This window comes from Saprolegnia parasitica, assembly GCF_000151545.1.
Source record: "Saprolegnia parasitica CBS 223.65 unplaced genomic scaffold supercont2.28, whole genome shotgun sequence".
Classification (NCBI taxonomy): Eukaryota; Oomycota; class Saprolegniomycetes; order Saprolegniales; family Saprolegniaceae; genus Saprolegnia; species Saprolegnia parasitica.
In genome coordinates, this window is record NW_012156422.1 from 45,144 (window position 1) to 67,741 (window position 22,598).

Here is a 22,598-nt window from a genome sequence, read left to right on the forward strand (position 1 = left end):
CTCGCATGTCGCCCGAAGAAAGCGTCGGCATCACCGCCGACGGAGCCACGTGCTGGATCCGCCACCTGGTGCGTCGCGACGACGAGCGTGTCCTCACGAGCGCTGTCTAGAGTCATGCGACGATTGCTGGGGTCGCCAAGGCCTTTGCGAGCGTGCAGTACCCCACCTTTCACGCGCTCGAGCTGCGCGACTGTGAGCTAGACCAATATGCGACCGAGAAGCTAGCAACGACGCTCCTTGGTACGTCTTGGAGATGATGCATCGCCGTAGCATGCTGCTGCGTAGCCATGCCGATGCTCTCGCTCGTCTCGGTGGCCTTTCTCAAGTGCGTCTTCGCCGAGGGCGTTGTCCCCGTTTTTGCTCGCTGCTTCCGAGACATTGCGTCGCTTCGCGAGCTGCGCCTCGACGGATGCCGCGACTTGAGCATGACGTCGCTCATGACGCTCACGGGGCTCTGCGACCGCGTCGAGGTGCTCCATCTCACGTCGTGCAAGCTCCCCCGACAGGGTACTCACACACGGCTTGGATTTGGGACGGTGCCAATGACGACGTAGCGGGGCTCATTCTGGGCCAGAGCCTCGCGTCCTGTGGACACCTCGTGAGCCTCGTCCTCAGCCACAACAACCTCGGCGACGGTGGCGTCCGTGCCATCGCCGACGCATTTGACCCGCACAAGAAGAGCCACCGCCGGTGCGAACATTATATATGCCTGCGCCTCTCGTTACCATAGCGTAGAAAGCCTCTCGGCACGCTGGAGCTCTTGGACCTACGCGACAACGGTATTTCAAACGCCGGCTTTGCGTCTGTCCTTGGTATCGGCGTCCGCCACCTCAACGTGAGCCACAACAAAATCACGTAATCTTTGCACTTGCCTCGTCGCACGTCACCCTGTCCGTAGGTCGGTCCACGAGCTCTCGGTGCGCCGGCCGTCGCACCTCTGCTCGCTCGACATTTCGTACGACGACCATATATCGAATGGCTTGGAGTTGCCATCAACAACGAACGTGCTGTAGGTACAACCCGATCACGGCGGCGGGGTTCGAGACCATGGCCCACGTCATCTCGTCGTCGATGACTCGCGTGGGCGAGTCGCTCACGGGCCTCAACATTGAGGTAACAGCGTGTTTTCTGCAATTACATGGTGCATCAACGTATGGTATTAGAACTGCTGCTTGACAGTGGACGGCCTGCAAGCGCTCAAACAGGCCATCGAGCACAACCCGCACACGACGCTGAAGGAGCTGCGCCTGGGCGAAGACAACTCGATCATGGACGCCAAGACACGCGTCGTCCTCTCCGAACTCCTCGTAGGCGGGCCACGCACGGCCACAGTCTATTCATGCACGATAGGAGTGTATCGGAAGCGTTCGGCCCGACATTGAGTGCATCATCTCCCCGGCGATCGTTCCCAAAGTGTCGCCAAAGACGAGTAACGTTAGCAGCATAACGACGACGGCCTCGGACGAGAAAGACGACGAGGACGTGGCTTTGAGCTCGCCCATGAGCCGCGCGAGCACTGCAAGTGACGTGCGTCTGCCTTCTGTTATGAGATATGGATTCATGCGTGGCACAGGTCGAGGGGATCGTGCGGCAAACCGTGGCCAGCATGACAAGCGTTCTTGAGACCAACATGACGGACTTTATGGAGCGCCACGAGCAGCGCTGCATCGTACGAGCGCTTGTTATACATCTCCTAACGACGCGACGCAGACGGACGCTGGCCTGCACGACGTGCGCGTCAAGGTCGAAGCCCTCGAACGCCACGTGCCCCGCGTCGACGTACGCTCTCCATGTGATTGTAGTAGAGTCTTCTCAGGATCCCCATAGACCCGACTCGACCAGCTCACGGATCGGATTGCCGCCATCAACGCAGAGCTGCCCGCGCTGCGTACGAGCCTTCTTCCACCGACGGCTATCCTGACCGCTGCATTAGGAACACCGCGCCGACCACTGCCTGACCTCGACGCCTCTGCGCTCTGTACGCTTGCTGCTCGTGACGAAATGCGATGTGATTGTAGGTTTGCTACCGCGGTCGTCGCCGCCCGATGCGGCGCTGGAGGCATGGAAAGCCGAGATGGAGCGAGCCCAGAACGTCCAGTTTCGCCAGTGGCAGGTGGGTATCCATCGCGTCTACCAAGTCTCTACAAACTACTGCATAGGAATACATGGAGACGGACCGCGTGGCACTCACCCGACGCGTCCAGGAGCTAGAGTCCAAGGTCGCCGGCCTCGAGCAAGTCATCAAGGCCGAGCAGCAGGCGAGTTTGTTGGCACTGGAGGCCATCTCGACTGCATTCCTGGCGAAAACTGCCTAATCAACGTGCCGATGTAGCTCCATGTCCATGCTAATCCAATCCGGCTACTATTGCTAGCCTCACGTATCTCGATGCAACAACTGTGGTTGACTGATGGTGGCAGAATCTTCGTTACACAAGGATCGGAAGGCTAAGCTACCGGCGGCGAGCGTCGTTGGCAGCGGCGGCGTCTTCAAGCGAAAAGTCGACACCGTCAATGATGCGGGATCGCCACGTCTGGCGCGCCGGCCATTTATCTGGCGCGCTGGCGCATCTTTCGGCGCTTGCGACGCAGGCGACGCATGCGCTTCTTGCGCCACTTGGCACGCATACCACCGACAAGGTCGAACGTGACCTTGAGGGTGTCGGCGTCGCAGACGTTGTAGTCCGAGAGCAGGCCGGCGTTGATCGACTTGCCGGCGAAGGTGAGGCCGAAGTTCGAGATGAACTCCAAGTTCTCGACCTGCGCCGCGACGGAGGCGACCGAAGCGTCGGCGGCGACGTTCAGGTTCAGGGTGCGACCACCCAAAGCATCCACGAAGATTTGCATGGTTCCCCTCTGGATGCTCAGATGCTACGCAACGAGGGAGATGAGCCCTAGGTCGAGCCGCGCGGAGGGAATTACCTAAACGATGTGTCTAGCAGAGCAATCAGCAGAAAGTGAGCTCCTCGGCAAAGCCAAGCAGCGTGTGCGATACGCGTTTATAGCCACCCGTGTTGCCCTCATACAAACCTCCATAGCGTCGCGTTTCGCATATTCCGGCTGGAAAGGAAGCTCCGATCAGGATTGGCTGCATACTCCCGACCAGTTATTCCCAGCTCACCCGCTTGGCCAATCAAAATGTACGATCCCCATGGTACGTACGTACACGTACATTAAGCATTGTACGAAATGGATATCCTTAATTTGTATTGGATTGTACGCGACGTACGGTCTGGACAAAGTACCCTGCGATTGGCCCGTGACCTTTGGCGACGATCCAGCGTTTTGGCGCCAATTTCAGTGGCGAGCAACACGCGTCGATCGTGGCCATCCGTGTCCGAGGCTGTCGTCGAAGCATTGTAGAGGATATATCTCTTGGTGTTCGAGCAGCATAAATGGTGGATGTCGACCACAGGGTCCTTACAGTGCAGCTACTTGCTGGCGCTCGAATGGCTGTAAATATGGTCAACGTGGCGGAGGAGTCTTCGTGACGGCACAGACGAAGCCGTTGACGTGAAACAAAGCGACGTTCAACAGCTACTACAGCAACGGTACCTCGCCGAGAGTGTGGCAACATCAAGTTTCTTCTATACGATCTGGTTGCCCTTGAGGAGGAGGGCGTATCACGCCTCGGTCTCAGTGGCCTTCTTGAAACATCACGTTTCTGGCGTCTTTAGGACGACACAAATCTCATGTCGTCACGTCTTCTGCAAGATTGGAAAAAGATTCCACCAGAGTCATTCGACAAGTCCACGGACAAGCAAATACATATGCATCCGCTTCTATTGACATACATGGCTCACGGCGACGGCGCGCACGCTGCGAGTTGGCGCTGCAAAAATCGCGGTAGGACGCCGACGCCGACTGCTCGTGGGCGAGCGCCGACTTGGTGCGCTTGACGCGCGCCTGCAGCGCCCACGTCTTTTGGCGCGCGATCGCTGGCAGCATCGGTACGACGCAGACCATTCTGTCCGGCATAATCGGTGCGGGCGCATCGAGGGCGAGCTTGCGCTTGGACGGCGCAGTCGTCACTTGGAGCGGAACGACGGCCGAGGCGGCGAGATCACGGAGGCTGTTGTGGAGAGCGTCGAGCCAGGCGGACGGCAGGGCAACGACGATCGGCGCCGGGACGACCGACTCGAGGAGCGCGGCAAAGAGAAACGAGAGCAGCGAAGCATATTGGTTGGCGGGCATGGCTTGCACGACTGGTCGCCAGCGCGTCTCGGGCGTCTTGAGCGGGGCAAAGAAAGCTTCGACGAACGATGGCACCGCGTCCCAGGACGAGGGGAGTGGCGGCAGCGGCTGGGACAGCGCCGAAAAGATCGTTGCAACGCGATCCGCGACGGCGGGCGACGGGCGGGCGAGCGCCGAGAGCGTTTCAAAGGCCGCCTGGATGGACGCTGCGAGGAGTGAGGGCGCTTGGATGCGGCGGCAGTGGGCTTCGTACAAGGCGCTCTCGAGCACGTCTTCGAGCACCGTGAGCAAGTCGGCGTCACAGACCGAGTGGAGCGTTGCGTGGGGGAGACGAGCGACGTGAGCATCTAGCGCAGCATGAGCACAAGCAGGCCGACCACAGGTGTCGTCGTACCTGGAGAGCAAGCACGGGCGCCGTTGGCCACGTCATCGCCACGCACACAACGCGGCGAAGCGGCGACGGCAGCGGCGCGATCGAGTCGGTCACGCGGGCGACGAGCGCAGGATCCAGCGCGGTGAGGCAGACGACATACACGTCGATCGCGCGACCGAGGGCAGCGACGTCCCGCACACTGGCGCGAACGATGGCTTGCAGGGACGGCATGTCGGACGCCGTGACAGGAATGAGGACGCAGTCGTCCGTGTCATCGAGCGTCGTTGGTGTCCGTGTCGCCACGTTGACCGAGACACGCTGGTGTGGACCGTGCTGGGTGCTCCCCGGGGCACACGTCGTCGTCCACCACTGCGTCCATGCATCCGACGTGGAGCAAACGAGGCCCAGGGTATAGTGAATGGTCGGGACACCGGGGTACCGCCTGACGAGGCCGGCGCCAAGCACGTGGCTGAGATCCACGGGGGTTGCCCCGCGTGTTGGCGCAAGAGTGTGCGCGTGGCGTGCAGCATCGCACTGCGCGCTTCGTCTTGCGGCGACCACGGCGGGAGGCAGCGCGGCAGCCGAGAAAAGCCCTTGTAAATCCTGCAGTTACAGCATAAGTCCACGCACGTTCAAGCAAAAGGACGTACCACTTGGCGACGTCAGCGGCCGACTCGTGCTGGCTGCGCGGCAGCATCTCGACACCGACGGGCGAGACACTCCTACGTGGAAATCAAGTCTCTTGCCGAACAACATGCAAGCATCTACCGCCGGGTATCGCGTTGGACGTGCATGAATCGCTTCCAGAGCGCGAAGCGCAGACGCTTGATCGCGAGGTTTTGGCGGGCGCGGCGCGCTGCCGCTTTGGCCGCGGCCTCCTTTGCCCAGCGCGCGTCAAGGATGGCGCGTCCGTCAAAGTTGATCTGCAGCCACTTGTCGCTAAACGCCTTAATCTCGGCGAGTCGCTCTCGCTCGATGGCCTCGATTCGCAAGCGCTCGTCTTCTTCCGCTTGGCGTCGACGAGCTTCCTCGGCGAGTCGCGCGGCCTCGGCGCGGGCGCGGGCTTCTTCGGCGGCGCGCCGGGCGGCCTCTGCCTTGGCAGCTTCCTCTGCGCGTTTGGCAGCTTCTCGGGCCGCTTGAGCGGCAGCGGCTTCTCGGGCAGCTTCTTCCGCTTCTTGCTTCTGCTTCTCCAAGGCAGCAACGCGCGCCGCTTCGTCGCGGGCCTTGGCAGCGATCGCGTCTTCTTCCTCGGCACGCCGTCTCTTTTCGATCTCTTCGTCGACGGCCACAACCGTCGGCGTGATCGTGGGCTTGAGCTTGGGCGTGAGCGTCATCGCGGGCGGCGTCCCCACAGGTTTGGCTGTCGACGGCGCTGGGCTCTTCGCCTGCTGTTTCAGCTGTTGCAGGTCCTGCAGTCGCTTGAGCATCGCGGCCTTCTCGTTGGCGATCGCCGCCTGCCGCTCTTCAATCTGGTGCAGCACTTCGACCGACTTGGTCGGCGCCGCCTCGGTCGCTGGCGCCACCCACACGCGATTAATGCTCGGCGGGCGCGTCGGTGGCAACGGCGGCGGCAACGGCGGTTGCGCGGGCGACGACGGCGCGGCGGCACTGTTGGGCGTCCACGTGCGGTTCATACTGCCATGGTGGCGCGGCGCTGGTTTGGGCAGCGGTGCGGCTTGCAGCGACGGAGCCGTCTTGACAGCGGGGGCTGCAGTGGCGAACGTCGTGTAGACGTCGTCGTACGGCGGCCGCTCCGGATACAACCGCTTGCGCTCTTCGTCTTCCGCGAGCTTGACGGCCATGTCCAGGGCGGGATAGGCCTCTTGTGCGTACTCGGTCGCGCCACGGACCACGTCCCGTCGCCAGAGGTCCCTACCAGCGCCATGAGCGTCGCGCCACCACCAGACAACGCAAAGTACCCTTGCTTGATGCTGATAAAGCGGTCGCAGCGTGGGTTTGGCACCGGTGACTTCTCGGCGCGGAGGTAGCTGTCGGTGCGGAAGTCGCCGACACCAAATAGGACGTCGCCCGCCTTGACCGTGAGGCCGTGGAGCTCACAGACCAATGCCGTGTGGTCCTCGTTCTCAAAGCAGAGGAGGTCCGTGAGCTCCTTGATCGGGAACTCTTGCGTCTTGTTGCCTGGCCGCTTGTAGCCGGCGTTCATCGTTTCGAGCGCTTTGGAGCGCACGTTGGGAAAGTACTGGTGCATGAGACACGCCTGGAGGTACGTGGCGCCTTGCAGGAGCCGGAAAAAGCCCACGTAGTCGTTGGTTCGGCGGGCCACGAAGACGGCCCACGCAAACTGCACAAAGTCCGAGGCCAAAAGGTCCGGTGGCATCGACTTGGTAAACTTGAGCACGTCGAGGATGCCGCCTTCGTGGAGCGTCCCGAGGATGTAGTAGCCCGCAAACTCGGCCTCAAACGGGCTCGTCGGGAGGCCTTCGGCCCGCGCGTCGTCGTAGAAATCGAGGAGACTGCGCAGCGTCTACGCGAATAGAGTCATACAATCGAGTCAAACCACCCACGGACCTTGCCAAACTGCTCGACGTTTTGCTGCACGATAAAGTGGGCTTCGTCGATCAGCTCGTGCTGGCTGAGAATGTAGTAGCGAGCAATGCGCTCGTGGATGTCCATCGCGATCGGGTGCGTCCGGCCACCGCCGCCGCGGTAGTTTTGCAGCGAGATGTCCTTGCGGATCATGCGCGTGCGGTCCCAGAGGAAGTTGTAGAGCTAAGCAAGATACTAGATGCAGCCCATTGCACCCGAGAAATTGACGACGTACGTCGAGGAGGTCGGGGACGCGCGGCGGGTTGATGCGGTGGTCGACGCCGAGGCGTTCGCGGTCCATGATGTGTTGCTCGAGGTACAGCTGCGTCGAGCGGAGCACCCTAAGTACACACGCATGATTGGTCTCGTATGCTCTACCACGATGGTCGTGGCGCGGGATCGTCGTCGTCGTCGTCTATCGTGCAGTGTGCAGTACCCCAGTGGTCGGACTTCGGACGGAATGTCGAGCTTGTGGGACGCCGAGCTGCGTTGGAACTTTTTCACGGCAAACGCGTCCGGCCCCTTCTCGAACGCGCTGAGCTCGTCGTGCTTGAGGTGCATCTCGAGCTCCTTCGGCGAGCACATGTCGACGCACGTGCCTTCGAGGTTCGTGGCTTCGGCGAGGTCGGTTTTGGCCGGCGGCTTTGGGAGGTCGTCGTCCGATGCGGCAGGATCCGTCGTGTCTTCCACCGGCGGCGCCGGTCGATGGCGAGGCTTGCGGCTCGGAGGCGACGGCGACGGAGACGTCGACGGCGGCGGCAACGGGTTCTTCTCGCCGAGTTGCAGCTTGGACTCGCGCCGCTTGCTGCGCACGGGCGGACGCTCTTCCTTGGGCTTCTGGAACGGCGAGTCGCCAATGGACTGGATCGAGAACGCAGTCGGCTCCGGCGAAGCGTTGGGCGGGAACGCAGCTCCAAACGTCGTCGCGCTGGACGATGCGCCAAAGGTTCCGGCGGCAGAGGTTGATGGCTTGGACGACGCCGCCTTGGCGCCAAAGACCGTCGACGGCGACGAAGCGGCGCCGAACACGGACGCATTCGACGAGCCAAACGAGGCAGAAGGCGCGGCAGAGCCAAAGATTGTAGACGACGACGACGACGGGAAGGCGGTGGCGGCCGCCGGTGCGGTCGACGAAGAGCCAAAGACCGTTGTCGGTGCTGGGGCGCTAGGAAACGGCGATGGCGACGCTTGACCAGCTGTCGCACTGCCAAAGATTGACGTCGAGCTCGACGCACCGAACGTTGTCGTAGAGCTGCCTCCGAAAGCCGGTGTCGAGTGAGAGGACCCACCGAAAGCCGGTGTCGTGGCCGCGCTGCCAAATGCTGGTGCCGAGGCGGGTGCACCGAACGTTGTGGTCGAAGACGCACTGCCGAACGTAGGTGCGGACGAGCCGCCAAAGGCCGAGCTCGTAGTTGGCGCGCCGCCGCCAAAGGTCGTGCCACTGCCAAAGACCGAGCTCGCTGCCGGTGCGCCGCTACCAAAAATTGAGCCGCCGCCGGACGTCGGGCCGCTTCCAAACACGGGTGCTGTCGACGCCGACCCAAAAGCTGTCGAGGTAGCTGGCACACTACCAAAGGGCGTCGTCGACGCAGATCCAAAGGTTGTCGAGGTAGGCGCGCTGGAGCCAAAGGTCGTGGTCGCTGTGCTGGGCTGGCCAGAGCCAAAGCTTGTCGATGGCTGACCAAAGGCCGTCGATGATGTCCCAAAGGCCGGCGCCGAAGAGCCGAACGCGGGACCTGCAGTCGCAGAGGAGCCGAATGTAGTCGAGCTACCGGGGGCAGCGCCGAAGCTGCTGCCAAAGCCACCGGCGCCGCCAAAGGCTCCCGCGAACGCTCCATGCGACGTCATCGCTGCCGCAAACACTGGCCCGATGAATTGTATTCCGGCTGCACACGAAAATGCACGGTCATTAAATACCAAAGTTTTATATTGTATGCAAAGCTGTATGCAAATACGTTCAGAAGAAAATATTTTTATTCAAGTAAAATCGCGTCTTTTCATTGGTCAAAATTCACACGGTAAATTATCAACCGTTTCCTGAACCGGTTACAGTTTGGATAGGCCGGTTTGGATTGCCACGACGAGCAATCCGGCAGCAGTAAAACGTCTTGTATTCGCAAAGGATTACCTCCCACCGACCTCCAAGGGCTGCTCGCAGGATGTTCGGATGCCCTGGGTACTGCGTAAGCATCAAGATAACACGACATGCATCGACCCAGGGCTGTGGCAAATTGGTGGAACCACGCTTGCTTGGGATACGGATATTGGATCCGGATACGCGTGGGATTGCCCGATCCCACTACGATGGCGGCTGGGGGCAGCCACGTCGTGCTCGAGGCCATGACCGTTGGCGTGGGCGGGGCCATGGGACGCGACTGGTTCTACGACTCGGCGCATCAATGCGTCATCGCTCTATCTCCTTGCGCTGATGGCTCTGGCGAACCCGACGGCCGCTTGTCGCTGCAGCTCACGGGGCTGCCAGACGCGTCGGCCATGCCAACAGGCCGCTACGGCAGCTACGCCCAGGGCACAGCCTTCTGCAGCGCCAAGCTTTCTACGAGCAAGCAGTTTCTCGCGCTCCAGCGCAGCGACGTCGAGGTAGAGATTGCCGTGCTGCGCGAGCCACACCACCGCTTCAATGTCCTCTGCAAGCGCTCGTCGCGCATCCTTGGCCTTGTCTGGAGCTCCAAGGTATTCGTCCCGCACAACCACTTCTCATGGTGTTCCTCATGCGTAGATTGCATATCTTAAGACCTCGACCGAGTACCTTGTGCTGGTGACGACAGGCGGCCTTGAGCAGTTCAAGGTGACGCCGGCCAAGGTAGAGAAGCCTTGCAGTGTATTCGGCATGTCCACATGCGGCTTCTTAGTGCACCTTTCAGCGCCTCGTCGCGCATGCAACGTTTGCATATTGGTACAACGCCGACGCGCACCTCGTGGTGCTGCAGACAGGTGCGACTGCGTCGGAGCTCCGGCCGTTCATTCTCGAAGGCGCGATCGTGACCAAGTGCTCCAAAGTCGTCGTCGCCGGCGTCGCGAGCGTCTGCGTTGCAACGCTCTACGAAACGCACTACATCCTCCACTGCACGTCGTCGCAGCTGCTCTTTTACCGCATCGAGGCGGGCACCGACACCAAGTGCGTGCGGGCGCTCGAGCTGCCGTTCCCTGCGCACGCCGACGTCGCCTTCTCGGTCGTCGACAACGTCGTCGTCGCCCACAGCCGCGCGTTCGGCGTCTCGTGCCTCTACGACGTCGCTTTGGACGTCGCCGAGCCGGTCGTCTCGCCGCTGCCACCGGCACCCGCCACGACCCCCGACGGCCGCTTTCTCTGGCCCAAGTACTATTACCACGCTGGTCACTGCTTTGCCAAGGTGACGCTGGCGCTGGTTGAAATCTCGCGATGCGCGTCAGCGGGGCTTCGCGCAAGTGCGCTTCTTCGCTTCCTCCTCCGGCGCGCCGACGCCCACGTCGCCAAGTGCTGTGTGTTTGCGTGCTTGCACGCGCGGATCACCGACCGCGCCCCCGTCGCCGAGGTCACGAGCCACTTTCATCTCCTGCATCGCATCTATGGCCTCGCGATGCTGGACCGGTAGGAAGCGACACGAGGTGCTTTCCAGTCATATAGCCTTAGCGACCCGCGACGGAGTGGGGCCGACCAGCGGGCGCTGTCGTCGTCGTCGTCGTCGTCGTTGTCGCCTGGCGAGCTGGTCGACGTTCGGGACTCGAAGCAACGCATGCTGGTCGTACTGCAGCGAGAATGCTATGCGCACTTTTGGTTGCCGCTGGTAAAAGACGGCGAGTCCTCTGGATATACTATAGGGTCTCGATAGCATCAAGCCCATCCACCCGACGTCGTCCACCTGTATCTGAGTGCCTACCTCCACACGCTCGAGGCGTTCGCCATCCCGATCGAGCCAGCCATGTACGTACGTTGGAACACCGACCTTAGCCTCGAGACACGGCGTAGACTCCAGCTGTACGTCCAAGTGCTCGTGCAGCGAGGGCAGTGCCATGAAGGCCTCGCGTTTCTCGCCGCCAAGCACGACTCGCCTTCGCTCGCACGCGAACTGGAGCTCCAGGCAACACAGTTCCTCTTCGTATCAGCGTCGACGTCATCATGGCACGTAGAGTCGAACGGCGTACCGTCCGTTCTTCCAAGTGGCCCTCGACATGTACCACCGTCTCGGGCGCGTCGACGACGTTCTGCGTCTTCTCCTCGACGACAACAACGTACAAGCATGCATGTACCGAATGCTTTCGATATCTCTACCGACAGGTCTCGATGGCCCTGCGCCTCGCCCAACGGGTGTTGCACAAGCACGACCACTTGCCGGCGCCGGCGTGGTTCTATGACGCCGTCGCTTCTGCAGGTACGCGTGCTGCCAGCATTTGGACCACAGACGATCGTGGTCTAGCCACGAGGGCGGACGCCGCACCGGCCAGTGTGTGGCAGTGGTTCACGGCCCTCCATCTCTTCCTGCGCGTTTATGACAAGACATGCGTTGCTTCGCCGTCCCCGTCGCCGCTCGCACTGGCCGCGACGGTCGCGTTTCCGTTCGACCGCTTCGCTACGGCGGCGATGGCGAGTGAAATGGCCCGTCGGTTTGGCTTTGACGACTCGGCTCAAGGGACAGGAGAGGACAGGAGGGATATATAAACACGTGTACGTATGGGCTAGGACTAGCACGCACTGGTGGGGGATGGCGAGCTCAGAGACCACGAGCGCACGGGGCCGTGGAGAGGCGACTGGCGCAGCCGCTTTAAGGTAGGCACGTCGTACTGGTCCATGCGACTCAGCTGGTCGAGCATTGCCGTCGATGCTACATACATGTGAGCGACATGGAGCGTCAAACGCTTCAAGTACCTTGCTGGTTCTGTAACAGAAGCTGGCGCAGCGTGCTCACTTGCGCGTCGTCGAGCGCCGGCGCACGGGCGGCGTCGAGCGTCCGGCGACTGAGGACGTCGGCAAGTTGCTTCTCGAGCGCCCGCTTCTCCTTGAGAACGGTGACGAGGATCTGCTGCAGTTGACCGGTCGGGTCTCGTGCGCGGTCTTGCAAGCGGTTCGAGTCGTCGCAGAGAAGGGCATTGATGGTCGCTTCTTTGGCCTGGAGCTGTCGGCTAAGACGGTTCACGATGGACTCTTGCTCCTGCTCGTAGCGCTGCCCGAGCACGACCTTTTCGTGGCGCAGTCGCTGCATTTCGGCCTCGAGTTCCTTGGCTTGCTTCGTGTCGTGAACCGCCTGGGGCTGGACACGGCGGAGGAACTGGTTGATCATCCACTCCTCCTCCTTCTCAGCGAGAAGTGTCTAGACAGAGGCTTGGTTTGTGCGTGGCTCATGGGGATGCGTGGACGTACGACGTTGACGACGGCCTTGCGGAGGCGGTCGACCTCTTCCTGGAGGCGCATGTTCTTCATACGCTCTTGCGCGAGTTGCTCGGCGACGTCCATGCTGCTGCTGCTTGGGAAATCTGGAAATGCATCTTGCTCTGCCGCCCGCTGTCGAACGTTGAAGATTCGGGCAAAATTTGGTTTCAGCACCACCTCATTTCTGCACCTTCCGCGAGAACCGGTCGTGTTTATACCGCAGAAGAAGTCAAAGGCGCACCGATTTGAAGTATTGTGAGGTGCGTCTTTGAAGAAGCCCAGGGTAGAGGCGCTGGGACACGCTGGGGGGCCCTACCGTTGACCCCTACGGCGATGGGTACGGCGCCACCACTGTCCGTTGAAGCGCGCGGCGCGGCCCTGCGACGGCGACAGTCGCCACTGCATAGATATCTTTATGCGAAGAGAGCGACAAGTCCCGTAAGCGTGATGACGATTGGGGTGTCGAAGTCCTTTTTGTGGGTACCCCTCGAACCACGTGGCGTCGCCGTCGTCGACCAAATACTGACGACCGTCGTGTGAGATTAACGTGAGTTCACAGGAGATGCGCACCGAGGATGTCAGACGTGGAGCGGCAAGGTGTGTGGAAGCCGTGTGATGCAGGACCTCTTGCAGAGCGAGCGGGGGACTTTCGTCGACTAGTTCCTGCGTCAACCACGCTCCAGCTCTGCACGAGCTGGAAAACCTGGCGCTGCGTCTGATTGGTCAGCTTTAAAGCTCATTGCCCAATTAGATCCCTTCAGGCTGCTGGATCAGCCAATGGATTTGGGTTTGGTGGGACTTGGCGCCCTGCGTCGCGTCGCCAGCTTCTGAGCGCGTCTTATCCTGATCGCGCTTCCCAGTGCATTGCAGCATGCACAGCAAGGAATTCGCGTCAACCGCCATGACGCGTACTCCGACCAACCAGAGCACACGACAGCGATGGCGACGCCATGGCTGTATAAACGCAAGCCGATGACTGTCTGTCGTCACGGTCATGTCGGGCGGACCTCCACAGGTGCCTCGTTCTCGACCGACAACAAGTGTGAGTCCTGGTTCTTTTGGCTCGTCACGACAAAAGCGGGCGTGAAATACTGCTTGAAGCCCGACACGTCGCGCGAACGAGTCTTTCTCGGGCGCTGACCGTACACACGACTGCCACAGGACTCATTTTGCTTTGAATCAATGGAGTCATCGTTGCCCTCGCAGTCGTTGTGTCACAACCCCGACCTGCAACACGACAGACCTCCTACTCCAAGGTAACCTACTTTAACTGTCTGCGATCCATGGGGTCGGAGTCGACCAAGCTCTGTGGATGGCCGCTCATGACGGACCATCCATTTCGTTTTCGCAACGAGCGCTTGCATGAGCAGAGCAGAGCTCGTGCAGCCAACTACCGGTAAGCGGTCATGATCGAAGGTAAGACGCGTTATTCGGACTGTTTAACGCGTATTACCTACCACGGTTTAACGCGATTTTTGCCATGGCCGACGAGGACGGAGCGACGGTCAAGATCCTCGTGAGCACGGACAACCACCTCGGGTACTGCGAGAATGACGGCGTCCGCGGCAAAGACTCGTTCCGCGCCTTCGAAGAGATGCTGGCCATCGGCGTCAAGGCCAAGGTCGACTTTGTGCTCCTCGCCGGCGACCTCTTCCACCACAACAAGCCAAGCCGCGCGACCATGTACCGTACCATGTCGCTCCTGCGCCACTACTGCCTCGGTGCGCATCGTCGCGACCAGCTGCATGGGACTCATGCGCTCGGCGTAGGCGACGGCAACATCAACTTTCAGATCCTCTCGGACCAGAGCTTGAATTTTCCTAACTTTGGCGTCGCCAACTACGAGGACCCGAACGTCAACGTCCGCCTTCCGATCTTTAGCATCCACGGCAACCACGACGACCCAACGGGCGAGGCCGGACGGTCGCTCGCGGCCCTCGACCTGCTCTCTGCGGCCAACCTCGTCTGCAACAGGTCAAGCCCACCGTTTTGACGCTTGGATCTGTATTAGGTCAACTACTTTGGCAAGTCAGATCGCGTCGACGAGATCGAAGTGTTTCCGATTCTGCTCGAGAAGAGCGCGACCAAGATCGCGATCTACGGCCTCGGCAACATGCGCGACGAGCGCCTCCATCGCATGTTCGCCAAGGGCCAAGTGCGCTTCCGGCGACCCGAGGAGTCGCCGGACGCGTGGTTTCCATCTTTGTCGTGCACCAGAACCGCGACAACCGCGGCCGCGGCGCCAAGAACTGCCTTCCCGAGAGCTTCATTCCCGAGTTCATCGACTTTGTCATTTGGGGCCACGAGCACGAGTGCCTCATCGAGCTCGAAGAGAGTGCGAAGGGCAACTTTTTCATCACGCAGCCCGGGTCCAGCGTCGCGACCTCGCTCATCGAAGGTGAGGCCAAGCCCAAGCAGGTACATATGCGTCCTCCTCCTCTTCCCCCTCTTCGTCGCCATGACGTGCGCGGATGCAGGTGGGCATCCTTGAAATCCGAGGCAGCGACTTTCGCCTCCGCGCCGAGCCCCTCAAGACGGTCCGGCCCTTCAAAATCCGCGACGTCGCCCTGCGCGACATCGATGGCCTCGACCCGAACGACCCCAAAGTTGCCGAAAAGATGCACTCGATCCTTACGTCGCGGGTACCTTGATTTCTCGTCTCGACTCGGGTCGAGTGCCACTGTGTAGGTGCAAGAGCTGCTCGACGAGGCGCACGCCGAGCTGGCCGCCGCGCACTCGGATCCGATGGAGATTCTAGTTCGGCTGCGCGTCGAGCACACGGGTGTGTGGTGTACAACAATAGGGTGATCGTATTGGATTCTTATAGGCTTCCCCGTGATCAACAACCAGCGCTTTGGCGGTCAGTTTGTCGGGCGCGTTGCGAACCCCGGCGACATTCTCCTCTTCACGCGCAACAAGGGCGAGAAAAAGGACAGAACGAGCAAGGACGAGGGCGAGAAGGCCCGCAAAGGCGGCCTTCTGGCGCCAATTCGACCGCCGCCGCCCAACGACGCGGTTGTGCGCGTCGAGCAGATCTTGGCGGCGCAGCTCGACCAGAGCGAGCTCAAGCTCGACATCTTCCCCGAGGTCAACATGGCCCACGCGCTCGAAGAGTATGTGTTCAAGAACGTGCCGTCGGCCTTTACCGAGTTTGTCGACTCGGTCCTGGACGAGACGCAGCAGGCGCTCAAGCAGAGCAAGGGCACGGTCACCAAGGCCGAGATCCAAGCGCTGGTCGAGAAGAACGTGGATCGCATGCGCGCCAGTCTCTCGGTACACAATAATGTCTGCAAAATCGGTGATTCGAGAGTCCGTGGCTAGGTCCCGACGCAGTCGGACGTGACGTCGACCATGCTCCAACAACTCCTTTCGCAGCCACATACGACGTCGATGCCGCCTGAGGACGGCGATGGCTTGTCGGACGATGACGACGAGTACGTGGCCTCCCCGCCCCCGAAAAAACGAGCCCCCGCCGTCCGTCGCCCGCGCGCGTCCAAGCCGGCAAGCGATGATGACAGCGACGTGGCCTCTCCGCCCGCCAAGAAAGCCAAGGCACCGGCCGCCCGCAAGCCTCGAGGCGCCTCGGCACGCGTGACGAGTCAGCCTGACAATGACGACGACGACGATGACGCGGTGCTGTCACCACCACCCAAGAACACGAAAACACCTGCTGCTCGAAAGACGCGCGCGCCCGCCGCCGCGCGCAAGGCGCCGCTCAAGGGCCAGTCGACATTGTCCGAGTGGACGACGAGCCAGTCCAAGCCGGCGCCCGAGGCGATTGCGTTGGACGACAGCGATGACGACGATGCCGTTCAGACGACGACGCAGGCGACGCAGCTGCCGTCGCAGCGCCGCAAACTTCCGCTGTCTTTTGGCTCGTTCACGCAGGATGACGTGCCAGCATCCGCCCCTCGAAGTGGCGTCACGAAAGGCTGGGGCGCCGTGCGCAAGTAGTCGATACAATAAATGACAACCCTGCATTACAAGGGCGGCTTCTTCTTGCTGCTGTGTTTGGCGTCGGCCGCCATGCGCAGATGCGGGCACGACGACTTGATGAACTGCCGAAACGACTTCTCGCTCGGGACGCGCGTCGGCTGCGGGCCAAGGTGGGCGAGGTACTCGGCGTGCAGCTTCTCGTACGTCATTGTCGAGGGCAGCACGTACACAATGTCGGTCCGGTACTGTACGTGCACGACGCCGTCGTCGTCTTTCGTGCGAGACTTGCGCCGGACCGAGAGCGGGGCGCCGATGCTCGTGGCCGTCGCCGTGAGCCAGTCTCGCAGCGCGTCGTAGTCGATGGCTTTGGCGTTCTGATTGGAGAGGTTGCCGTGTTTCTTGGGCACGATCGAGGTCGAGACCTGCTTTCGGAGCTTGTTGAGCGACCCGGTCGAGATCTCAAAGCACGCTTCAAAGGCTTGCTTGCACACGGCGCCGAGGTACGGCATGACGTACGTATACCGGGCGCGAACGCCCTTGGAGCGGGACTTGCGCTTCCGCTCCATCGAGATCGAGATCGAGAGCGACGTGAGGATGCACGCGTGGCGCAGTTCCTTGGACATCTCGTCGAGCGAGCTAATGAAGAGGTCCATCTCTTCCGTGCGGCCAAAGATGCAGCGCTTGGCGCAGCACGCGTAGTTGACGAGCTGCACGACCTTGGTGTTCTGGGTCATGTACTCGTCGTCGCTCTTGGGCTCGTCCTCGAGACCGCTTCCAGCGCTTGACGACTCGCTCGACGAGAGGTCATCGCCAGCCACGTAGTCCGAGTCGGACGACGGGTCGCCGTCGAGGGCGGCAGCCAGGAACGACGTCGTTGCCATCGCAGCCTGGAATTGCAAGCATTGTGCGATTGGTCAGAATCTATTATATTGGGCGCGTATTTTGACCAATCAAACGTGAGTTGCGGCTTGCAGAGACACGACCATGCCATGCGACGGCGCCAAGCCAACAGCGCTCAATTACCTAGCGCTGCTAAAATCGACCTAGCGCGTGCGTATTAGTCTATGTCTCGGCCCGTGCAGTCGCAGAGCGTGACGTCGGCGCCAGCGAAATCGAACGAAAGGAGACGGCAAGAGCCGGCGCTTAGAAGCCCGCCAATCGATTTCAGCCTCGCGGTGGTACCATGATGGCGCCAAGGACGCGGCAACTGATAATGTCATCAGAGGACCCAATAATGGAGATGGGTTCGGCTAGCCGGGCCCACCGTGCATGCGCAGCTGATGCTCATCCCATCCCACGACAGGCAGGCGTTGGATGACGTCCATCGATTCTGGACCGCAGCGATCGGCGATCGAGCGGGAGCTCCTCGGTCGGTCTGTGGAAAGCTACTCGTCACTTTGCCCTTGGATTACGTCGCCGCCTGCCTTCACGGCTACTTCCGTTTGCAGTTCGCCCCCCGCCCGCGCCAGCCAAACTTCAAGTCTACTTGTAGAAGGGCCAGTCGGGCTCGGTGACGCGGGCCCGTACCACGGCGCCGCGTAATGCAGCATTATGTTCATCGGCGCTGCGATTGGTCCAGTGTACGTGTCGCGGCTGCTGATTGGCGCATATCCAGGATACGCTGTCTGGTCGGTAATTAAATTCTGTTTGAGCGGTATACAAACCCCAAGCTCGGTGGCGTCCCGCATGCTTTCCATCGAATGCCGCCTGTGTGTCACACTCGGAACGTTGAGTCGCGGTGCCTCTAACCTTGCGCTTTGTATGCGGGACAGGCGCGGACCAGCTGGCGGCGGCGGCCGGCTGATGGCTCAGGTCAGTGCCCAATTTCGCCGCTGGGGATGATTAGTCCGCCGCCGCCCGCGCTCGTGACGCGCATGAAGAAGCGCGATGTCGGCGTGCCCAAGTTCCTACGCTCGCTCTTCGACATGCTCGAGAACGAGAACGCCAACATCATCACGTGGACCTCGGACGGCGTCGCGGTCCAGGTTCTCGACCGCCACGCCCTCGAGACGACGGTGCTCCCCAAGTACTTCAAGCACTCCAAGTTCACGAGCTTCCAGCGCCAGCTCAACTACTTTGGCTTCAAGAAGAACACGCGGTACCGGTCGCACATGTACACGTTCACGCACCCGTACTTCCGCCAGAACCGGAAAGACCTGCTCTGCAAGATCACGCGCCACTACGGCCCGGATGACGACAACCACGTCTCGGTCGAGGAGGACGAGGCCATGGAGCGCTTCCTCGAAGCCGAGGCGCCAGCCTCCGACGATGCACCCTTCTCCGTCGACCCGATGCTGCATCTCAACGAGCAGGACATGGAGGTCCTCCGCGAACTGATAGAACCCGAGAACGCACCGTCGTCGCCGCCACCGATCGACGACTACCACCTCCTGCAAACCCTCACGCATTTCCCGGGTCTTCTCGACGAGGCCAAGCGACCGCCACCCAGCATTGCGCTCGACGCCGCCCTCACCGACAGCATCATCCACGACTTGAAGGAAGACCAGCACTGGCAACCGCCGCTGCCGCCCCACCTCTCGCTGCAGCGCCGCGCGCCAACGCTGACGCGCGTCCAGGACCCGGTCCGGGACGACGAGTTTGGCATGCTCTTTGAAGCCGCGTCCATGTTCTTATAGCAGCGCCCGACTACACCCTTACTAGTAATATATATTGTAGCTCCGACAACAATTGCGCTGGCAATTATTGTCTGTGGTAACGTGGGTGCGACACGCACGCAGAGACGGATGAGACACGCCGTGTTTAGGTCATCAATCCACGTCTACGCGTTGCGCTTGAGGTACTCGAAGAGCACTTGGACGCCAAAGCCTGTGGCCCCCGCCGGCATGTACGAGCGCTGCGCCGAGTAGTTGGACGGCCCTACGAGCCATTAGATTGCATCGGTTGCGAGCGCGATTGTAGAGGTACCTGCAATGTCGACGTGCGCCCAAGCGACGTCTTTTTCCACAAACTGCTGGAGAAAGGCGGCCGCCGTGCAGGCCCCGCCGTACCGCCCCTAGTATGCAATGATGGCGTTGATGGTATTGTCAAGACGACGACATGCGAGGTACCGTGCCCATGCTGCGCGAGTCGCACATGCTGCCCTTGAGCTCGGCCGTGTGCTCGGGCAAGATCGGCAGCCGCCAGCAGCGCTCATGCGTCGACGCGCCCGCGTCCTAGTGTCTTCGAATGAGCTTTTCACGGCGTGGGAGGTCATCATCGCACGATGAGCGCCGTCGCCAGCGTGTCCGAGTTGGAGAAGAGACCCGCCGTGTACTCGCCAAGGGCGACTAGAAACCAGCGAGTCAAAATACGCTGCGAGGCGCATACCGATGCAAGCGCCCGTGAGCGTGGCGACGTCAATGACCGTGTGCGGCGCGTAGTAGCGCTGGACGTACGAGAGCGCGTCGCCCAGCACGAGGCGACCTTCGGCGTCCGTGTTGTTGACTTCGACCGTCAAGCCCTGAGCCACAATGAGGCATTTGCTCGGACACATCGAGTGCAATACCTTGTGCGACTGGACGATCGTGTGCGGCTTGGCGGCCTTGGAACCGATCGCGTTCTCTGCGAGCGCGAGCACGGCGACGACGTTCACGGGCAGGTTGGCCTAGCACCCTCCTGCGACGACTGCTGACGTTTTAACAGACATACCTTGGCGGCCGCGCGCACAGCGCCGAGGACGGCAGCGGCACCGCACATGTCGGTGTGCATGTCCTCGATGAAGCCCGTGGGCTTGAGGTTGAGACCGCCCGTGTCAAAGGTGATTCCCTACGCGTGTCTGCGTACAGCTGTCTTCAGAGAGTAGAGTACCTTGCCGACGAGCGCGATTTTCTCGGACGGCGCCGACGGGTTGCCACTGTACTCGAGGATCACAAGGCGCGGCGGCACAACCGCGGCCTGGCCCACGAGCACCATCATGTTCATGCCCTCGGCGCGCAAGTCTGCGTCCTGCAGCACCTTGACCGTGAGGTTTGGCAGCTCCGACGCCGACGCCCGTGCAATCTCCTCGACAAACGCAGGGTCCACGATGTCCGAGCGCTCGTTCCCGAGGTTCCGTGCCAGCAGCGTCTCTTCCGCGACAAGGAGCTTCTCGGCCACGTCCTATGCGCACAGCTCCTTTACGAATGTCGACCGTGATGAGAGCTACCGAAGCAAACTCGGCGCTGGCCTGCACAAAATATCCGTGAGCGCGGCCTTGTCGGTCTCCTTGCTCGTCACGTGGCGGTCGAAGCGGTAGTTTGAGAGAAGCGACGTCTAGTCACAGGAGGTGCTTGTCAGTGAGGTAATGATGGATGCTTCCGACGGACCTGCGTCATGAGCTCGGCGACACGGCGGTCAGGGATCGAGGCCACAGACGGCGCCTTCAAGTACGCCTGCTGGACACCCTTGGCTGAGAGCTGCGCAATGGCTTCATGCGTCGCATCGCGGAGCGAAACTTCATCAATCTTGTCACCGAGACCGACGAGGAGTGTGCGTGGACCTTCCCCAGGGTACAGCAGCATGGTCTCCTTGGCGTCGCCAGCAAAGTCGTCGAGCGCTTGCTCGGGCAGGTCCATGGGTAGAGACTTCTGGAGCGCAGCCTTGTCGCCAGCCTTGGACACGAAGATGACTTGAGCTAGCTTGTTCGCGGAGGCCGGAATGGCCTCGGCCGCGCTGCGGAGCTGTACGCTGCGGACAACCTTCTGCTGCAACCGCTGCATGCTTCGAGACGGATCGCAATAATGGGCCGACGTGCGATTCGCCAAAACGCTGTATTTTTGCACCAATCAAAAGAGGTTTTACAGCACATTACATTTTTATCTTGTTTATATCAATCACTTGTTAACTCTATGTGATGTGCTATAATATATTTAATTGCAATACACATTGTACACGCTAAAAACACCCAAGCATTAAGTTTATCGTCAATGCAGCAACTGCCCGCTTCATACTCAAAGTTGCGTGATATTAGTTGGCCTATCTGGAATCAAACCTACGACGTCGCCGGTAAATAATCTAACGAGGCAGGTTGCATTTCAAAAGATCGCAAGTCGCATGCACTGCCTGGAGCTGAACCTGGCCTCGCTGCCAGCGACGACGCGACGCGCCGTCCGTCGCTTGAAGCTACACCGCGAGACGCTGCAGTAGGCTCACACGCGTGCTTCAGACGATCATGCACGTGTAGGCCGTCAAGCTTCCTCTTGCGCGCCGGCGTTAATTTTAGCACCCCGTTCGGCTCGGCGACGCAAGAGCAGCAAGCGGCTCTTCGCCGCTGCGCCCAGCATACGATAGCTGTCAGAGTGGTCGGCAATGACGTGTGTGTGACCGGTATGCCGACGAACGCGGTGCTAGTCAACGCAACGCCCATGTCGAGTACGCCATCGATCTCTTTATTGGCACCGCTTCCGATGCATGGATACAGGCCATGCGCCGCACCATCTCGCTCATGGCGACATCATCACACTCGCTTCTGGCAGCGACTTTGTCATTGCGTACGTTCGACGCGAATCTTGCGAGCCTCGCTCATGTATGTGCGTAGGTATGTGTTTCGCACCGACCGAGGCACTGCCTCCTCGCCCGACCAACTCATCGACCTAACGAGCGCGAGCTCCACAACAGCGGCAGCCCGCACCTCTCAAATCATCCGCCCAGTCATCAACGACGCGGGCGAAGATGGGACTATTGTCAAAGACGGGGCCACCGCCCGCAACGGCGTCACCGAGACGCTTCCCATTATCAACCGTGCCGACGACGACGCTGACGAGTCCCCGACGTATAGCGCCGTTGGCAGCGTCTCGTCCGCGACGCTGCCAGGAGAGTCAAGGATGCGACGGTATCGCTCGTGGCTATCGTCGGACGACGTCGCCGGCCGCAATGTTCGCCCACGTCTCGATGCGCTCGGCGTCGACGCCATCGCTCGTTCTCCTCCGCGGATTCCCCGCCGGAGCCAGCGACTCGCCGCACGCAAGGAAAAGCCTTTCTGGAGCGTCTTCAACGACAACTGCACCATCTCGTAAAGAAAGCTTGTATCGATGTCACAAGATGGAAGAAGCCAGAGTTGTGAGCCAGTCTTTGCTGCACCGTATCGCTCGCACACGTCGGCCGTTGCGAATCAGTATGTGTCCCATCCATACATTGGTATCGCTTCTGCATGGAATGAGCTGCGCCCTTGCAGCTCGCACCATGATGGTAAGTTCGACGCTACTCGCC

At 60.9% G+C, this 22,598-nt stretch overlaps 11 protein-coding genes across 11 annotated transcripts; 5 read left to right on the forward strand and 6 right to left on the reverse strand.

Moving 5' to 3' along the window:
* Positions 1-5: 5 nt before the first annotated feature.
* On the forward strand, positions 6-2,387 carry SPRG_06788 (hypothetical protein; the record flags this gene model as incomplete). Its single annotated transcript, XM_012346258.1, has 15 exons — positions 6-68; positions 111-240; positions 286-507; positions 555-690; positions 736-855; positions 899-955; positions 1,014-1,113; positions 1,164-1,307; positions 1,351-1,527; positions 1,574-1,669; positions 1,711-1,779; positions 1,828-1,888; positions 1,934-1,978; positions 2,019-2,113; positions 2,160-2,387. 15 exons carry the CDS (start codon positions 6-8, stop codon positions 2,313-2,315), a joined length of 1,671 nt encoding a protein of 556 aa, XP_012201648.1. The 3' UTR covers positions 2,316-2,387.
* A 9-nt stretch (positions 2,388-2,396) lies between these two features.
* SPRG_06789 (hypothetical protein) lies at positions 2,397-2,995 on the reverse strand. The gene is made up of 2 exons (XM_012346259.1): positions 2,920-2,995; positions 2,397-2,868 (listed from the first exon to the last, which is right to left on the reverse strand). The coding sequence occupies exon 2, from the start codon at positions 2,842-2,844 to the stop codon at positions 2,548-2,550; it is 297 nt and encodes a 98-aa protein (XP_012201649.1). The 5' UTR covers positions 2,845-2,868; positions 2,920-2,995; the 3' UTR covers positions 2,397-2,547.
* A 692-nt stretch (positions 2,996-3,687) lies between these two features.
* On the reverse strand, positions 3,688-4,795 carry SPRG_06790 (hypothetical protein; the record flags this gene model as incomplete). Its single annotated transcript, XM_012346260.1, has 2 exons — positions 3,688-4,585; positions 4,632-4,795. The coding sequence occupies 2 exons, from the start codon at positions 4,793-4,795 to the stop codon at positions 3,688-3,690; spliced, it is 1,062 nt and encodes a 353-aa protein (XP_012201650.1).
* Positions 4,796-5,328: 533 nt separating this feature from the next.
* SPRG_06791 (hypothetical protein) lies at positions 5,329-8,979 on the reverse strand (the record flags this gene model as incomplete). The annotated part of the gene is made up of 5 exons (XM_012346261.1): positions 7,548-8,979; positions 7,347-7,452; positions 7,094-7,294; positions 6,484-7,049; positions 5,329-6,436 (listed from the first exon to the last, which is right to left on the reverse strand). Exons 1-5 carry the CDS (start codon positions 8,957-8,959, stop codon positions 5,329-5,331), a joined length of 3,393 nt encoding a protein of 1,130 aa, XP_012201651.1. The 5' UTR covers positions 8,960-8,979.
* A 436-nt stretch (positions 8,980-9,415) lies between these two features.
* SPRG_06792 (hypothetical protein) lies at positions 9,416-11,789 on the forward strand (the record flags this gene model as incomplete). Its single annotated transcript, XM_012346262.1, has 9 exons — positions 9,416-9,802; positions 9,849-9,932; positions 9,982-10,700; positions 10,743-10,896; positions 10,942-11,033; positions 11,079-11,208; positions 11,240-11,341; positions 11,388-11,481; positions 11,527-11,789. 9 exons carry the CDS (start codon positions 9,416-9,418, stop codon positions 11,766-11,768), a joined length of 2,004 nt encoding a protein of 667 aa, XP_012201652.1. The 3' UTR covers positions 11,769-11,789.
* A 2-nt stretch (positions 11,790-11,791) lies between these two features.
* On the reverse strand, positions 11,792-12,560 carry SPRG_06793 (hypothetical protein; the record flags this gene model as incomplete). The annotated part of the gene is made up of 3 exons (XM_012346263.1): positions 11,792-11,931; positions 11,976-12,417; positions 12,468-12,560. 3 exons carry the CDS (start codon positions 12,558-12,560, stop codon positions 11,792-11,794), a joined length of 675 nt encoding a protein of 224 aa, XP_012201653.1.
* Positions 12,561-13,956: 1,396 nt separating this feature from the next.
* Positions 13,957-16,462, forward strand: SPRG_06794 (hypothetical protein; the record flags this gene model as incomplete). The annotated part of the gene is made up of 8 exons (XM_012346264.1): positions 13,957-14,197; positions 14,246-14,439; positions 14,488-14,631; positions 14,694-14,894; positions 14,954-15,118; positions 15,165-15,258; positions 15,304-15,749; positions 15,798-16,462. The coding sequence occupies 8 exons, from the start codon at positions 13,957-13,959 to the stop codon at positions 16,428-16,430; spliced, it is 2,118 nt and encodes a 705-aa protein (XP_012201654.1). The 3' UTR covers positions 16,431-16,462.
* Positions 16,437-17,293, reverse strand: SPRG_06795 (hypothetical protein; the record flags this gene model as incomplete). Its single annotated transcript, XM_012346265.1, has 1 exon — positions 16,437-17,293. One exon carries the CDS (start codon positions 17,291-17,293, stop codon positions 16,457-16,459), a length of 837 nt encoding a protein of 278 aa, XP_012201655.1. The 3' UTR covers positions 16,437-16,456.
* A 946-nt stretch (positions 17,294-18,239) lies between these two features.
* SPRG_06796 (hypothetical protein) lies at positions 18,240-19,096 on the forward strand. The gene has a single exon (XM_012346266.1). The coding sequence runs from the start codon at positions 18,251-18,253 to the stop codon at positions 19,046-19,048; it is 798 nt and encodes a 265-aa protein (XP_012201656.1). The 5' UTR covers positions 18,240-18,250; the 3' UTR covers positions 19,049-19,096.
* Positions 19,097-19,191: 95 nt separating this feature from the next.
* Positions 19,192-21,109, reverse strand: SPRG_06797 (hypothetical protein; the record flags this gene model as incomplete). Its single annotated transcript, XM_012346267.1, has 11 exons — positions 19,192-19,289; positions 19,338-19,425; positions 19,481-19,585; positions 19,635-19,699; positions 19,740-19,872; positions 19,918-20,016; positions 20,061-20,177; positions 20,220-20,510; positions 20,557-20,577; positions 20,628-20,663; positions 20,717-21,109. The coding sequence occupies 11 exons, from the start codon at positions 21,107-21,109 to the stop codon at positions 19,192-19,194; spliced, it is 1,446 nt and encodes a 481-aa protein (XP_012201657.1).
* A 618-nt stretch (positions 21,110-21,727) lies between these two features.
* On the forward strand, positions 21,728-22,497 carry SPRG_06798 (hypothetical protein). The gene is made up of 2 exons (XM_012346268.1): positions 21,728-21,880; positions 21,928-22,497. The coding sequence occupies exons 1-2, from the start codon at positions 21,801-21,803 to the stop codon at positions 22,403-22,405; spliced, it is 558 nt and encodes a 185-aa protein (XP_012201658.1). The 5' UTR covers positions 21,728-21,800; the 3' UTR covers positions 22,406-22,497.
* Positions 22,498-22,598: the final 101 nt, after the last annotated feature.

Excerpts from the sequence above, each read along its gene's own strand:
- SPRG_06789 (XM_012346259.1), bottom strand. The coding sequence starts at position 2,844 with ATGCAAATCTTCGTGGATGCTTTGGGTGGTCGCACCCTGAACCTGAAC.
- SPRG_06796 (XM_012346266.1), top strand. The coding sequence starts at position 18,251 with ATGATTAGTCCGCCGCCGCCCGCGCTCGTGACGCGCATGAAGAAGCGC.
- SPRG_06798 (XM_012346268.1), top strand. The coding sequence starts at position 21,801 with ATGGATACAGGCCATGCGCCGCACCATCTCGCTCATGGCGACATCATC. Across the intron at positions 21,881-21,927 it reads GGCAGCGACTTTGTCATTGC|GTATGTGTTTCGCACCGACC; the intron begins GTACGTTCGACG and ends GTATGTGCGTAG.